This window comes from Dipteris shenzhenensis, chromosome 21 (genome assembly GCF_047967505.1).
Source record: "Dipteris shenzhenensis isolate YYH24624 ecotype China chromosome 21, Dip_SZ_1.0, whole genome shotgun sequence".
In the NCBI taxonomy this organism is placed as follows: Eukaryota; Viridiplantae; Streptophyta; class Polypodiopsida; order Gleicheniales; family Dipteridaceae; genus Dipteris; species Dipteris shenzhenensis.
In genome coordinates, this window is record NC_141616.1 from 3,005,851 (window position 1) to 3,022,391 (window position 16,541).

The following is a 16,541-nucleotide window of genomic DNA, read 5'->3' on the forward strand; positions in this document are numbered from 1 at the left end:
GAGGATTAAGAAAACAAAGATAATGACAATGAGCTTGCAAAACCACAAAGACAACTATCACCGAAGTGGGTGAAGCAGCTTTTGGACCATAAGAACCCTCTGGTCATCAAGGACTCACCATTCGATCACTTCCCATTCAAACACATTAGAGAAGCAATGAACGGCCCAAGCTCTTAGATCACTTAGTCAAATATGTGATAATGATTGTGTAATAAAGGTGGATGAGCCCACAAGTCTTGTAGAAGTACAAGGCAACCTGAATTGGATGGAAGCTATGAGTCAAAAGTATGTTCCAATCATCAAGAACAACACTTGGGACCTTGTGGATGTCATGAAAAATGCAATGTCATCGGCAATGAGTGAATTTACAAAGCCAAGTGTAAATTCGATCGCTCATTGGATAACAACGAGGCCTAGCTCACACGTAAAGTCTTTTCAAGTCAAAGGATTCACCTATTAAGAGACATCTGTCCACTGTAACCATGCTAGCATGTGGCCAGCCATTAGGGAAGCTGTCATAGCATAACGTATTGCACATAAGAAATTCATTGGCATTTGGGCTTCTAGAACTCTACAAAGATTGCACCTGAATTGTCCTATTAATAGTAACTTGGAGTGGCAACAAACTTTCAAGTACATTAGACTTCGTCTTCCTAGGTGGAAGCATGGTCGCAGCTGAGGAGGTAAAGCCTCACATAAACCAAGAAAGGCGTGCTTGTAAGCCCAAGCATGGCTACAATCCCCTTTCATTGTAGATCTTTCTTTTATAGACTTCTGTTCATGTTTAATTTTTATAACATGAATTTAGTATGTCCCCCCATACATTGAAAAATGGGAAATTCCCATTTAGCTGTGGAGAAGAGAAGAGGTGTGAAAAGCAAGAGGGAAAGGGCATGATTAAACTAAGGGATAAAGGGGGTAGGGAGAGTTTCAATTTAGAGGGACCACTTAAGAAGGGCGCATTAAAGAAGAAGGCAAGTGCTAAAGGGGGAGGGGTACTAGGGACCAATTAGAGAGACAAGCGATAAAGAAGGGCGCATTAAAGAAGAAGGCAAGTGCTAAAGGGGGAGGGGTACTAGGGACCATTTAGAGAGAAGCGATATCTATACAATTTTATAACATAACAAAGGTCTTAGGTTCTTGAATAGACACCTTTGAAAGTGAAATAATACTGAGATCACTCCAGGACCAAGTGACATTACCTAGCTATTTTTGTTATAAACTTCATCAAAGCGAGAGAAAACATTTCATAAATAGCATACTTAAAGCCCCTCAAAAATGTTTGTCTTCTATAAAAGACAGTTGAAATATACTCTGCATAGCCTACACAAGGTGCCTTATAATCTCTGTTCAAACAGCAATACTTTTCCTTGTCTGTACAATTGGATTATATTGATTTAAGTCATTCTATTGGTGCAATGACAACCTTGCCTGTTGCCCGCCCAGTTTCCAAATATGAAAATGCCTCTACGACTTCTGAAAATTTAAAATGGCCTTTCGGGTCAATGATAGGCTTCACCTTCCCACTCTCTAGGTAGGGATTCAGCTTAACCAGACTTGCTCCATTCGATGTCACGACAAAACGGAAGCCTGGAGGAGTCACTGCACCAGTCAGGACAACCACAGAGCCACCTTCTTTTATCACCTTCACTGCCCTATCACACTCTCCTGCGTTCATAGTTCAGCATTGCATCAGTGGTACCCATCCAAATTGTCATATCCAACCACCAGTGTAGCTCTTAAATGGCTTAGGAACAAAAATAAAGCTGCAGTGTGAGAGAAATTGTGTGCATGTGTGTGCTTTCATCGTGCATGTATTTGTGTATATGCATGTCTGTGTAGCATGTGCATGTGTATTCTTGCATAGTAAGTCCATGTTTGTGTATGTACATTGTGCCATCAGATGCGTGAATGTTTATGATGTGAGAGCCAAACTTCTACCTGTGATCAAATCCGTAGAAAAAAGTAATTAAACATAAAGAGTCGTTCACTGTCCAGAACAACACATAACAAATGGCATGGCTTGTGTTAAGGGTCCAGAGTTTTCAAAAGGGGTGTGACTACTCAAATGTCTGCATGACCAATCCGATTTCATGAGTTATGCTCCTTGTGAAAGGACATGACTCTATATTTGAATTAAAGTACATGAGGCCTACTATATATATCTTCTATGAGTATGCCTCACCTTAATGGGCACAAGTTCCAACAAGTGTGCAATCTTTTCAGCACTTCTGCCTTTTCCATTTGACTCCTCACTCTCTCTTGTAAAGTCTCATGGAACGCACAAAAATCACTTTCCTACTTCCTTGTAGCTGTGTGGGTCTGTGCACGTGTGTGGAGAGAGAGAGAGAGAACTAACTTACCCACTGCATCATAAACAACATCATACTTCTCAGGCAGATCTTCATACTTGTGTTTCGTGTAGTCAATGACTACATCTGCCCCAAGGCTCTTCACAAAATCCACCTTTGAAGTACTTGCTGTTGCTGCCACTAATGAAGCCCCAAAGACTTGCTTGGCTAGCTGCCATAGACAACCCAGAAAATACACGTCCAATGTATGATGGTATATAAGAAATCAGTATAGAATCTCTCTCTCTCTCTCTCTCTCTCTCTCTCACACACACACACACACACACACACACAAAGTTGTGCTATTAATATTTGTTTACTTCATGCCCTTCTTATTACACAGCACATGAGAGGAGGAAGAAACCCATCACGTCACAGCACATAGCCAAAATTCCACAAGGGAGCAATATGTGTGTGTGTGTGTGTGTGTGTGTGTGAGAGAGAGAGAGAGAGAGAGATTTTGTAGCCTTTTATAGATACTAATGCATCCATATACAGTATTATCTGCTAGAAACCAAACACACACACACACACACACACTTATTATTTATAGTGAAGTCTCTCACACACACACGCGCATGCATGTGCGAATTGGGATGGAAAGAGCTTCCAATTCCCAGCTGGGATGACAAGCATGACATGATCGCTTACCTGAATGACAAGGCTTCCTACCCCTCCTGCTCCAGCCAATACAAGCAATGTTTGCCCTTCCTTGAATCCAGCTCTTTCCAGTCCTTCAAGAGCTGTCTCAATGGCAAGTGGCAAGCTTGCTGCTTCTGCAAAGCTCAAGTTCTTGGGTTTTAGAGCCAACAGCTTCTCTTCCACTGCTGTATACTGGGCAATAGAGCCCCACTGTTTGGGGCCATTGAGAGCCTGTTCGCTAATGTTGCCATAGACTTCATCCCCTTCCTTCAGGGATGTCACCTGGCTGCCTATCTTGACAACTACACCAGATACATCATATCCTGGGACAGTCTGGTGAGAGCAATAGGTAAGTCAGTCATTACTGCATATGATAGTTCGCCTCAACAATGTTTAATGCTACTTCGCCTAGACAGCCCGTTATGAAAAATGAATGCTACTCATTAAAAGTGCGTTACAACGTGTCACAATAAGGCTCTGCGCCAATCAATATACAACACCAATTAACGGCTTAATAATGCGTGACAAACGAAATCTTGTACACGACTGAACTAGAACTGACGAGACCCTGCACACGAATGAACTGAATAGGAACAATGTCATCGCGTCCCAGCAATCAGAATCCATATGCACGCCAATGAGAAGTACTAAGCATTCATTCCAAGTCCTGTCAAGTCAGAACAAACTTGCAAAGACTTCGAATTAGCAGCACTCAACCATGCATAGTTAAAACGCATTCCTTCGTGTCGTCATATTCCTTCCACACGTTCCTACTCTACCCGATGAATGGGACCGCTAAAAAATTTTCTCACTTCCAACCATAACAACGATTCGCGCCCCTGCCTAGACGAACTAGCATGCCACCCCCGGTGGAGGAAAAGAAACAGAAGATAATGAAGTACCGGGAGGGGCGAGTCGGTTGCCTTGAACTTGCCAAGGCGTCTCTTGAAATCAACAGGGTTCAATGCGGCGGCATGCACCTTGACAAGGACCTGGTCAGGGAGCACCGGAGGCACTGCAACCTCCCCAGGTTTCAATACTTCTGTTGCAGGGCCATACTCGTCATAGAGCCAGGCTTTTTGCAGGGAAGGAACAGCGCAATCTGCAGAAACAACTGGCGTCTCAACTGTGAACTCGGCTCTGGGGCAGCGCAAGGGAGGTCGAAGAGGGAAAGGAAGGGATGTGGGTGGTACGAGGAGCAAATGGGAAGAGGAGCGGGAGAGCTGAGGAGCAAGGGAATGGAGGGTGGAGCGATGGGCAATTGATGGGCAGCGAGATTGATGCAAAGAAGGAATGTGTAGGTGATGGGTTGCAATTGAGCTGAAGGCTTCCATAGAGCACCAATTCTCAGGAGCAAAGCAAAGAGCCTCTCTCATAGACTCTGCAGAGCACCAATTCTCAGTAGCAGAGCCTCTCTATCTCTCTCTCTCTCATTTTGTAGTTGCACTCAAATCACTAGATCGTTGGTTTTTTACAAACATTACTCCTTTAGCTTTCATCTTGCCTTCCCTTGTGGTTGAGAATTGTGGATAGGCTTTTCCTTCATCTTTCGCTCGCACCCATCACCAGATTTTCTTTTGCTCTCAAACCCTTTCCTTACATTCTAGAGATTTCCACAACATTCTTCCAAACTTCACCTCTTTTAAGGTTCTCTTTATCCTAGACTCTTGTTGTCTCTTGTTCCATGCCAGCAGCCTTTGAAGAGCCTCTCTCATTATCCCTCCTAAGATTCAAAGAGCTTCTCTCTCTCTCATTACCCCTCCTAAGGTTCAAAGAGCCTCTCTCACTACCCCTCCTAAGGTTCTCGTTATCCTAGAGCCTCTCTTAGGGCGTTTACGCACTAGGCCCACCGTGGGCATCCCCAAGGTGCATGTGGTATGATATATAATGCACAATCTACCACACGGGATTACAATAACTACCGCACAGTATTGTTAATTTATCGTGCGATATAGTTGAGCATATATAATGTGCACCCACCTCATACTATTTGCATTCCTAGTTGGCAATCCTACAGGCACTCATGGCCATATAATACCCCAAGATAGACCCTCTAGCACTAGCTAATAACAATCGGCCCAAGTAAAATAAGGAGTGTGTGCAATGCTAAAAGGCCAAGATAGAGCACTTTAATAAATTTGAAAGAATGCGGACTAGAGTGGTCAAATTGTATTTGACTAAGCCCACAACACCTGAGTCTCCAAATTTTGAATGGGATCCTAAAGGGCTTGAAGGTGCTTGAGACTCCTATTGAAAATCCATCACTAGTCTCATAAAGAAAAATACTTTGAAAGTTCAAACCCAATGTGAGAATGAAGAGTGAAAAGGCGAATATTAACAAAAAAGAAGAGCAAGGGAACATAGCTAAATCGGACCAAACATCTTCCACCACATCAAGTGGAGCTAGCAACCAAGCAAGCACCTCAAAGTGCCATGAAGGCCTAAGGGAAGTTCCCGATTACTTCAAAAACTACACCAAGGGAGCAACAACAATAGCAAGAAACTAAATCTTGCACCGGCGATGAACAACTCACATTAGAAGAAGAAAAAGAATTAAAAGCATTGCTAATGGAATATAGAGATTGCAAGGCTTGGTCCTACAAAGAAATGAAAGGGATTTTCCCTGAAGTTTCAGTACATACCATACCAATAAGGGAAGGATCCAAACCGAAGGTATGCAGACCCTACATGTCAAATCCCAAGTATGGCATCCATGTCTATGAAGAACTAGAAAAATTATTAGGTGCTAGTTTCATTTACCTGCTATAGCATCTAGTAAGGAATCACAAACTGGTAGAGGAAAAGGGTCAGTACTGGTGGTAGCATTGAGCTTTCTATAGTCCACACATATTCTAAGTTTTCCATTCTTTTTGGGCACAATGACAGTAGGTGAAAGCCATGTAGCATGGGTGAGAGGATACATAAAACCCACTCTCAACAACTTATCAATTTCCTCTTTGACTTGTTTTGCATTGTTGGGATTCATTCTGTATCTTCCTTGAATCATTGGGACAACATCTTGCTTCAAGTTGATCATGTGTTAGCATAACTTAGGGTCTACTCCCTTCATATCAATATAATGCCAAGCAAAGATGTCTTTATACTCTATCAATAAGTCTTTTAATTCCATTTTAAAAGGTGGAGGAAGACCTGTACTTACCAAGAATGTCTTGGGGTTGTCGGGGTCTCCAAGGTTCATCTCTTCCAAGTCAACCTATCAGACTCTGGCACTCTTTTGCATATGCTCCTCAAATTGAGTTTCACCTTATAGGATGGCCTATGCAGTTGATTTCTGATTGTCTTCTTGTAGAGTGTCATTTGTGTGCGCAAGATTGTCACTTGTCATACTGTAGTTGATAGAATCTGCCTCCGACTATTTTTCGACCGTGTTCTATTTTACCGTGGTGGGATGTAGGTTGGTTGTGTTTGTTGATTTGAGCATGTATACTGCTCAATGATTTTGATTACATCAATTACAAATATGGGGAAAACAATAGGATTTCTCCTAAGGAAAATTTCCTCCTCATCTTCCTCAAATTCAGCTATCATGTTGATGCCCTCTGCTTGTAGTGGTTGAACTTGTTTTGGGAAGCTTCTCTTTGAAGAGAGATTGATTTTAAACTTTATTTTGGCTTTCTTGATTATTATTCTTTCTGATCCCCAGTCTTGTTTTACTTAGGTTGCTCTTAGGAATGGCCTCCCCAATAATATGGAATAGGCACAATCTCTTTCCTCCATTTTGAGTACTACAAATGTAACTGTGAAGGATAGTCCCATAATGGTAATTTCCTATCCTCTTAGTATTCCAAGAGGTTGTACTCTTCTTTAGTCATCCATTTTGACCTGAAATGGTGCTGGTGCAAGTTCATTGTTCGTAACAAAATTTCTTAAATAGATCCTCTGAGAGGATGTTCACTCCTAATCCTCCATCTAACAATACTTTTGGTATCCTTTGTCTTTTATAATCTTCATCTATGAGTGGGACTTGATAATCCACATCTTCAATGCTGGATGTGTAAATATCAGGTGTTTCCTCTTTATCATCACTCTCTGGGTGATTTGTTGGTTGAGGAACATCAATAAAATGAAAATTCTGACATAATTGATTCTTGAATGCTGGAACAAGATTCAGAAGTTGATCCAATGTTATATGAACTTTGGAATCCAAAAGCTCCTTAACGAAGAGTGTGGGGTCTTCATGTTCATGTTTGGCCTTTTCTTGTATCTGACTTCTATTCTTCAGTGTGGTGTCTGCAATTGGAACGGCTTGCTCCTCTTTGATTTGTCAGTTTGGCCCTATCACTACTATTTTTCTGTTCTACTGAGCCCAAGGAGTTGGTTCCATCTAGCAAATCATTTTTTTCTTTGGGAATATATCTCCAGTTGGAAGAAGCTTGTCTTGTTGTGTGTGTATCTGGAACTTTGTTAAGTTGTTGGATGTTTCTTTGCTAAAGTTGATTAGATGTAGGTTGATGTCAGACGTTTCCATCAAAAGATTATCAGACTATGTTTGGAGTTCTCTAAGGTCGAGCTAAGCCTTACCCTTATTTTGGAGCTGTGATGCTCTTGCTTCTATTGCTACATTACTCTCAAGTATTTGCTGTAGAGCTTTATGCTTGATTAGGCTAGTTCATTGGCTTTGTTGTCATTCTTGGTACATCTCCAAGGCCCATCATGGGCTTTGTACCTTTAGATCTGGTCACTACTAGTGCATGTATATTACCTTGATTTCTTTGATTTTTTTGATTTTGTAATCCTCGTTTATAGGATCCAAATACACCATATGAACACTTGGTGGTGGTTGTTGCTGCTACTGCTGATTTTGGTTACCTCTTGCATTATAATTGATTATGGGGATTCCTCTTTCTCCTCTATGCTTGCACCAAAGCTCACATTGAGGACCTTGTTTGTGGCCTTCCATGCCACAGTATGTGCATGCTTGATCTTGGTTTTTTCCTTGTTGATTTCCCTAATTCTGTTGATTGGGACTTCTTGGTGGTGCATTATTGAATCTTTGTTGTTCTTGCCTACCTACTACTGCAATCTGATTAGTTGCCATGGGTGGGGCTTAATTTTTTTAGTTTTACACATGAGGAGGGACTCTCCCCCTATAATTCGGATTATACTAGCATCTCTCTTTCTCATGATTGTCCTTCCCACAAAATGCACTAGTAACTTTGGGTGGGGGTGGGGTGTTTTTAAAGTTTCCAATTGCTCCTTAATCCTTTGCTCTAACTTAAAGAGCTTGTCTATTTTCTTCTTGCCTTTGGATTTCTCTTTATTCTTGCTCTGTCTTTTCTTTTTCTTTGAGGTCTCTTCCTCTTCACTCTCGTCATCTGATGTATCATCTTCTGTAGCATCACTTTCCTCATCTTCTGCATTAGTATTTGTCTCTGTGTCAGAGTTAGAATGCATTTTCTTCTTTTGTTTTTCAGACCTTGACTTCGTGCACAGTCTTCATTTTGCTCTTTGTGCCACATTAACCATGTTGTTAAAATCATTTACTCCTCCAAGCTGATCTCTGCCAGCCTGTCCATAATTCTTTGTTTAGTCCCTTACAGAAATAATCTCCCAACTGCTCATCAGTGGGTTGTTGATTGTTTTCAACCTTCTATTCAGATTTCTGAACATTTGTGCATAGTCTTCAACTAGCAGAAGTTTTTGCTTCATATTTTGAAGCTTCTTGAGTGTATCTTAAGGAGTTCTTTTAAAATGAAAACGGCTTAAAAATGCAATTTTCAATTCATCATGAGGAAAAATGAGCTACACCACATTGCATAAGCCAAATTATTGCCTTACCATTAAAAGTCATTGCAAACTGCTCTTTTTTTGTGAGGTCTGGAAGTTCTCCAAATCCGCTTGTAGCCCACCTTGTTTCAAATTATTTGACATGACTATCTAGATCTTATCCTTTCTTGTGGGTGAATTTGGCTGACTTTACCAAAGGATTCTTCATTCTTGGCTATTGTTGTTGTCTTTGAACTGGAGCTTTTGTTGTTTCTTTTTTGGAGGTGGAGGTAGTGGATTGAAGTCGAGTTTCCTTTGAGCTTGAACAAATAAACATGCTGCAAAATTTGTTGCAATACTCCCCTTGATTAATTCTTCAGTGGGTGATTGCACCATCAATTTGCTGAGTTCGATTTGAACCTCATTTATTTCTATGCCACATGCACATAATTATCAAAAGAACTTGTTCCACTCGATGTGTAATCTGGATCATGGAAAATGTAATCTTGATCATCTATTTGTGGGCCCGCTTCCAGTCTAGCATGGTTTCTTGTGAAGTAGGCATAGCCAATTCGGCAAGGTGATGTTTTCACCTGAGAGTTATCCGACATGGACCAAGGTACTCGCCATGTATGAGAGAAATAGAGCACTGTTGTCACTGGCTACTGTTGAGTTGCCTATAGTGCTCTTTGATAAGGAATTTGCTGTGTGTAATCTGGATCATGGAAAATGTCACCTTGATCATCTGTTTGTGTGTCCGCTTCTAGTCTTGCATCGTTTCTTGTGAAGTAGGCATAGCCAATTTTGAGAGGTGACATTTCTCCTGAGAGTTATCCGACATGGACCAAGGTACTCACCATGTAAGAGAGAAATAGAGCATTGTAGTCACTAGCTACTGTTGAGTTTCCTATAGTGCAATTTGATAAGGAATCTGCTTGCACTTTGCTGGATCTTGCCCCCTTGACTATCTGATTGTGCTTGTTGCACAGTCGGACAACTGTCCGCTAGTAATCCGATGCTTACGTGCTGGCTTGTCTTACTGTTGTTGCACACTTGTATGGTCGAAAAGGTGTCAGAGAACAATCCACTTCTTGATGATTGTTGACTCCAAGCCATAGCTTTGTAGACACCTCACTCGTCATCAGAGTGTGTTCACTTGTCCGAAGCATTGTGGCAGCCATCCAGCTGATTTTCATCATGAGGAAGTCGTTTACAGAAGTCTTGAAGGAATTCCGATGATAGTGGTCCGGATTCAAGTGATTTCTGAATGAATTCGCTCGTTGAATGTGGTTGTATGCTATTTTTGCTTTACTAGACGTTGTCTTTGCAACAATACGTTGTTGTTGATTTGATTTTCTTGGGAGTTGTTGCGTCTACTAGTCTATTTTTCCTGTAGTCATTGTAGATCATATGGTTTTCACTCTTTTGCAGAATTGCTATGTAGAAGCAATTGATAGTCAGAGCTCGAATGCAAGTAGAGGACCACCAATAGTGTTAATGGTGTCTCCAAAAGATTGAAAAATACCTACACGTATCCACTCCTGGAAATGGAAATGCCAGGGTTGCTGACTAACATCGAAAAAAGGAAAAGATAATACAAAACATATAAATAACTGAGACAACTATTTGTAGAATAGAAATGTTGCAAATAGTTTGTATTTCCGCATATGGCAACAACCACCCTGATGTAGGAGATGAAGATCAGCTTATAACAACATTCGATAATGATCCAACTTCAGTCAAGTAACAGTAAAAAATAGACACAGTTCAAAACATGATGTGGTGGATAAGGCCACTACTACTGGCTGTCAGGGACAGTTATAATTGTCCCTACAATTACAAAATTATCCACTACATACTATTGTAACTCCCTTTTACTAGGGGTCTACTAACCCTCCTTGGTTGAGGTCTACATGGGTGGAAAGGTGATTCTCAACACTGTATGACTAGTGGATCCATTGCATCATCTTGTTACTCTTCCTCTTGTGGGGTTCCCTTATTTTGCTTTGGATTTCCCTTGTCTAGAAATTGCTTAATAAAATTTTCCCAAAATGCAGCAACTAGACTCAACAAACTGATCCAGTGTGATCTTTATTGATGCTTGCTTCAGGGCTGAAAATAGTTCTGCTAAGACAACATCCTCCAATTATTTCTAAATCTGCTAAGACAACATCCTCTAATGATTTCTAAATCTGTCTCTGTGTCCGTGTCTCTTTCTTCATCTGAATTTTAATCAAATTCTTGATTATTTTCTTTTGCGCTTTTGTCTACACTCGTTGGCTTCTTTGAGGTTTTTCAACACAATGTTGCTAGGATCCTCAAGTTCCGGAAGGTCAGCTAGTATACCCTCAATATTAGTTCCACTTTCAATGGAATAAACTAATGGGAATGTGACGGTTAGTCCTTCTAAGATCTAAGTCATCTGAATCAAGCACTGCAAAAATTTCTGAATAAATATTAAATTGGTCTTCTGGGCTCTGTGCCTTGTCGTCCTACCTAGATGCCATTAGGACCTAATTCTCCCTCAATGGGATTTTAGAGTCACTTTCACTTTTGATTCTTTATTTTATTGTTGTGTTTGCTCTCTTTGGAGTCGAACTTGAAGATGTGTCCTTTGCGAGATTGGTTCTTCATCATTTCTTTTCTCCAACATTCATTATCTTGGATTTGCTCTGCCATGCCCACATTTGTTTTTCACTTATTGGTTTTTCGAAACAACTCCAAAACCATACTTGTTTTGTTGATTATCATAAAGGTCAAAACTCACTTCTTTACAAGTTTCCATATTTTAGGGAATTGCATGCTTGCTTACAACTACCATTCTATCTTCATTTTCATCAAATAGTGCTTGTAATTCCATCTGGTATTTGTCCTTCTTAACAAATTTTTACAAGATTTGCATCAGACGCTTGTTCACTATCTCCGCTTTCCCATCCCCTTATGGGTGACGAGTTGTAAGCTTTTTGGTCTTTGAGGTCACCTTCTTGATTGTATTTTCATCTTTTTCCATGTTTTCCCTAAGCCATCAATGGAATCATAGCATTAGTCTCAACCTTCGCAGGTGTGAGTGCTGATCCTCATGAGATCGCGCACCATTCCCCTCTGCCATTACTACAGGGCAAGGTTGCCATTCATCTAGTCCTCCGATCACCAAACTTGATTGAGTTTTTGAACCCGCAAGATCACTAGTGTTAATGGGGTTGACTACTCCGCATTTGTATTTAGATTGAAGAGGTTGCAAGACAAAGGGTTAATGTTTCTTCTTAAATCTCTCACCACACTCGGAAGCATTCTCAATGCGCATTCTAAAAGGGACTCTTTGTCTCTCTCACTTCATATTATAGATTTCAGGAAAAGATAAGCGAAGACATTCAGTATGTAGATAGACATGGAAAACAGTAAATCAGATCTCAAAAAACATTCAGTGCTTGATACATTCTCTGTTCTAGAAGATGATCCTTCTCTCACACATTGTGTGGATTACATTTTTTCAGTTACAACCGATCTCCAAAAGTTACACCATTATGATTGTACCCTTTCAGATCATACATGCTTTTTCTCCTTATCTGAGTGGTCATTTCCCTACGTTAACAAAATTAAGATAATCAATGGTATTTTTATCTTGAATACCAGTGGTATTTCATCCATATTGTTCTGACCCAAGATGGTGGTAACATGTGGTCCAAGTTGCTCCTTGAAGTAAACCAACTTTTGAAGATGTGGATATCGATATAGAGATGCCAAGGGATCCAATTGATGCCAATCAATCTCGGGAATAAGATGTAAATATGGCATGGGAGAAGGTGGAAATAGCAACATCACAAAAGTAGAAGGTGGAGATTACAACATTGGGGAAGAAGATGGGTATCATGTATTGCCTAATATTCATCAAGAGGGTGAGTTAGAGCATCAATCCTTAGGTAGTATAGACCCTGCTGATCTAGGTGAGTTGGGAATATAACTAGAGATAGGCATATTTGGCGGCGTTTGATGTAATGCTATTAATCGATTCTTTTGCCACTGAGAGGACTTATTATCCTTGGCTCTTCCACTTAGACTAAACTTACATTACTTTAATCTATATATTAAGCTCATCATGAATTCATGGGTATTTTGATCCCAAACTTGGTGTGCTTGTTCTTGTATTTTTTATCTTTAAAATGATCAAAACTTGTAGCTCAAAAGTGATTTTGGGTCCTATAATTGAGAAAATATTTATATAATTTCATCAAGGAATGCAAACATCAGTTTGGGTGTCGTTATTTGTGTTAGTATCTAGTATAGCTATTGACGTTTGTGTCAGTATATGCATCGGTATAGAAGTGTGGTTGCTAGAGATATCAATGACTATACTGACACACATATCGACACCTACACCAATGAATTCACGCCTACAAACCCTACGTACGATTTGCTAATTGTGGTGTAAAAATAATTTTGAGGCCTACAAAGCATGGAGAAATAAGTGTCAAAAATGGACTCCACTGTAGTAGTGTGAAGAAGATGAATCCTATGCCCAATTCTAAGGAAACTTCTTCGTAAATAATGTTAAGACTTTCATTGCCTTGCCTATATGAATAACACAGAGGGATAGGACTATTTCTAAGTTTCATTATGCTTATGGCATTGCATAGAATTCTCTAATCTTAGTACTTATTGATCAATGAAGGTAGCATTGATTGGATCAGGCTATCTAGGTGATAATGCAAACAAGAGCAATGTGATCTGTTGAAGCGAGTGGATGGCGAGGATGGAACTAATAGTGAGATCTAGTGTAGCTTTCCATTTGTCAATGAAATCCATGACAAACTCATTCTCATAAAGTTAAATAAGATTTAACATCTGTAAATGAACATTTAATTGAGTGGAGACATCAACGTGATCAAAAGTGGAAATGTTTTTGTCCCAAAGTATTAATCATCAAGTCATTAGAGCATGAACTAACTAGCCTTCTATGTCTCCATTACTGGACAATGATGTTGGAATGAGGTTTGGAGTTTGCAAGACCTCATGCCCAGTGTAGGTCTAGTAGACCCATGCCTGCATCCATAGAATTTCCACCCATAGTTCGGATCAAATAAGCAACATTTCCATCTTGATGGAAGAAATGCAATAATTTGTGTTAGTACTTTCTTGATCTTGTAGGTTCTTTTTCTAGAAGATGCCATTTTCTTGAATTCTCAGTAATAGGTTCCTTAAAGCATTTCAAAAGAAGAGTAGTGGCATAATGCAAGACAATGTGATGGTCTTAGTCGAGGATCATTCCATATATGGAAAAAAGATGAGGAAGAACTACCCGCCCACTGTGTGGTCATGATACCACAAAGCTGTAGGGGGTTGTGAATTGGCATAGGTATAGTTTTTCTTGACACAAGAGTCTTCGATATCAATGTGGTTTGGAGTGAACCAAGCACTGGGATTCCCATCAGATGCACTTTCTATCTCTCCTTCATGCAAATGTGTAATGATCGGGATGCTGCCTTGGTGAGGATTCGCCCAATAAATCATAGGATCCACTCCGATGAAATGATCTCGATCGGAGACGTGATTCTCCCACTTGACATAAGCTAGCTTATGTTGTGTTGCCTGCATAGCATTGATCAACTTTTAGAGCACATTGTGAGAATAATGAAATTGCCATATATAGATCACTACGAGACAAAGCTTAGCGACCTAGATCTATCCCACGAGTGCCCGTATAGATTTCACATTCTCAATGGTTGTAATGCAAGGGCTCTAGAATTGCATCTAAACCACTCGGGCTTATCATTTTGCCAAATTGGGATGGATGGTGGATTTCTCATGGAACCTAGAAACCTTAGCGCAATTGTCATTTTTTCGGCAAAAAGAGTGGACATCATAGTGGATTTCTCTAGCCTAGAGAGTGGAACTAAAGTGTTGCTGGGGATTTCATAATTTCCCCTTTGGAGTTCATGCCGATCAGGAATCCTTGACCAAAATAATGAAGATTGTTATTGTCGACAACGGAGGCACAGAAGAAGGGTTGGTTGAGGACCTATCTTTGTAAAAGCTGCCTTCGATCTTGCAACAAGCTAATTAGGGTATTTCTTCTATGCATATGCTGATCAAGTGGGCGTGGTTTGGACAATAGAAATGGTGCAAAATGTGTTACCTAATGGACGTGTGTCTAGTATGTCCTTTGGAAATCGTACGTGGATAGACCTAGTAGATTTGGCACCCATTATTGGAAACACTGAGATGTGGGAAATCATCAATCCAACTAATTCCGGTCATCCCTTGCATGTTCACCTCATTCAATTTCAAGTTCTCAATCAGCAGGAGTTCAACATCAAAGACTATAGGGATGGTAGATGCTATTTGGATTTACCACCATATCTAGAGTTAGGAAGCTACTTCACCGAGTACCCTAGAGAACCTGGTCGGTACCAAGAGGATGGAAGGACACTGTTACTATTTATCAAGGTCATGTAACCTGTTTGTTATTGTGATTTTCCCCTAAAGATGGCTCCTCATTCCCCTTTGATCCCACCCTAGACCCTGGCTATCTTTCTGCTACCATATCGGCGTATATGAAGATCATGAGATGATGAGACCTTTCAAGCTTCAATATGCCAAAATAGACAATTAACATTTTTGTTCATCTTGTCGAGAACAACTATACAATTGGTTGAAGCCCATTTTATGCTGATGGGGCTTTTTTTTCCATAGTAGAAAGCTTTGTACTCAAAATTTAGCTTGGGCCAATTCTAATCTTAAGTGTATGATTCCTAACTTCACTCTTTATTATCATGATTTCTTTGATTTGTGAGATAGAGACGGTTCCAAGGATTCTTATTCTTATCCGATGATTTTGTTGGATAATTTTCTTTAAATGTAATAAATATTGGTAGTTAAGGTTTACTATTCCTCTTTGCATTTACATCTATATTTGAATTTGAGAGTCTCTCTAAAAAGTTCTTATAATTTCCCACTCCATTGAAACTTAACGTTAAATGGCTAAGTTGCAATACGAATATGTGCAAGGTAAACATTGTGAATTTATTCATGTTATGGATGGAAAGATTTACATTTTTGGGGTCATTACAATCATTGAGGTCATTGTAATCAACTCAAGAGTCAAAAGGTAAGAAGCACGTGACTCCATATTCAAAGAGAAAATTGTATTAAGAAATTATGATCTAACTACGTAATCTACAATTGTTTGATGTTATAGTAGGTGACATGAGGAACACAACCTTTCCATGGAGACAAAATGCATTGCCAAATGCCTCACTTGTATCAATAATTTCAATGTTTATCCATAGACTTGTCACTCCATGTTAACAAGTCTCCCGTTAACCCCTCATCTCCCCTCCCCACACCCACACACACCTCTTTCCCTTAGGGTCAATGTTTGCTTGGGTGTAGCCATTTTTAAAGAGGTTTAGGGCATTTTTTGTATATAGGTATCTTCCTAACCCAAACTTATGCATTGCTCAGTGGTATTTGGCACAACTTGGTCTTTAAGTTGTAGTACACATTCCAAACATGAATATGAGACTAAAATTTAATATAAAATATTAAAAGTTCTATGCTATATATGAAGCATGCATCCCAAAGAGTACAAGATATAACAATTTATTCAAAAACATCAAAGATTTATTCTGCACATACATGCAACCATGTAATCATTCGAAAGTACACTATGTGAGCTTCTCTTCAACCAAAGGACATACCTAATTGAGAATATGAGGTATGGCTTAACGGGCCTCCAATGTTGTGCTAGAATATAATTATAGGTCCATTCAAGGGTATGATTCATAACTTTCTCTTAATTTGTTAAAAATAAGAACCGATTGA

At 39.8% G+C, this 16,541-nt stretch overlaps 1 protein-coding gene across 1 annotated transcript; it reads right to left on the reverse strand.

The window, feature by feature from the left end:
- Nucleotides 1-1,223: 1,223 nt before the first annotated feature.
- On the reverse strand, nt 1,224-4,558 carry LOC147888370 (2-methylene-furan-3-one reductase-like). Its single transcript, XM_087392505.1, has 4 exons — nt 3,896-4,558; nt 3,003-3,326; nt 2,364-2,523; nt 1,224-1,668 (listed from the first exon to the last, which is right to left on the reverse strand). The coding sequence occupies exons 1-4, from the start codon at nt 4,367-4,369 to the stop codon at nt 1,403-1,405; spliced, it is 1,224 nt and encodes a 407-aa protein (XP_087248631.1). The 5' UTR covers nt 4,370-4,558; the 3' UTR covers nt 1,224-1,402.
- Between the last annotated feature and the right edge of the window lie 11,983 nt (nt 4,559-16,541).

Coding starts and splice junctions, on each gene's coding strand:
- LOC147888370 (XM_087392505.1), bottom strand. CDS start 4,369: ATGAGAGAGGCTCTTTGCTTTGCTCCTGAGAATTGGTGCTCTATGGAA. Junction 2,524..3,002: donor TAGGAAGCCTTGTCATTCAG/GTAAGCGATCAT, acceptor TGTCTATGGCAG/CTAGCCAAGCAAGTCTTTGG. Junction 1,669..2,363: donor TGTTGTTTATGATGCAGTGG/GTAAGTTAGTTC, acceptor CTATGAACGCAG/GAGAGTGTGATAGGGCAGTG.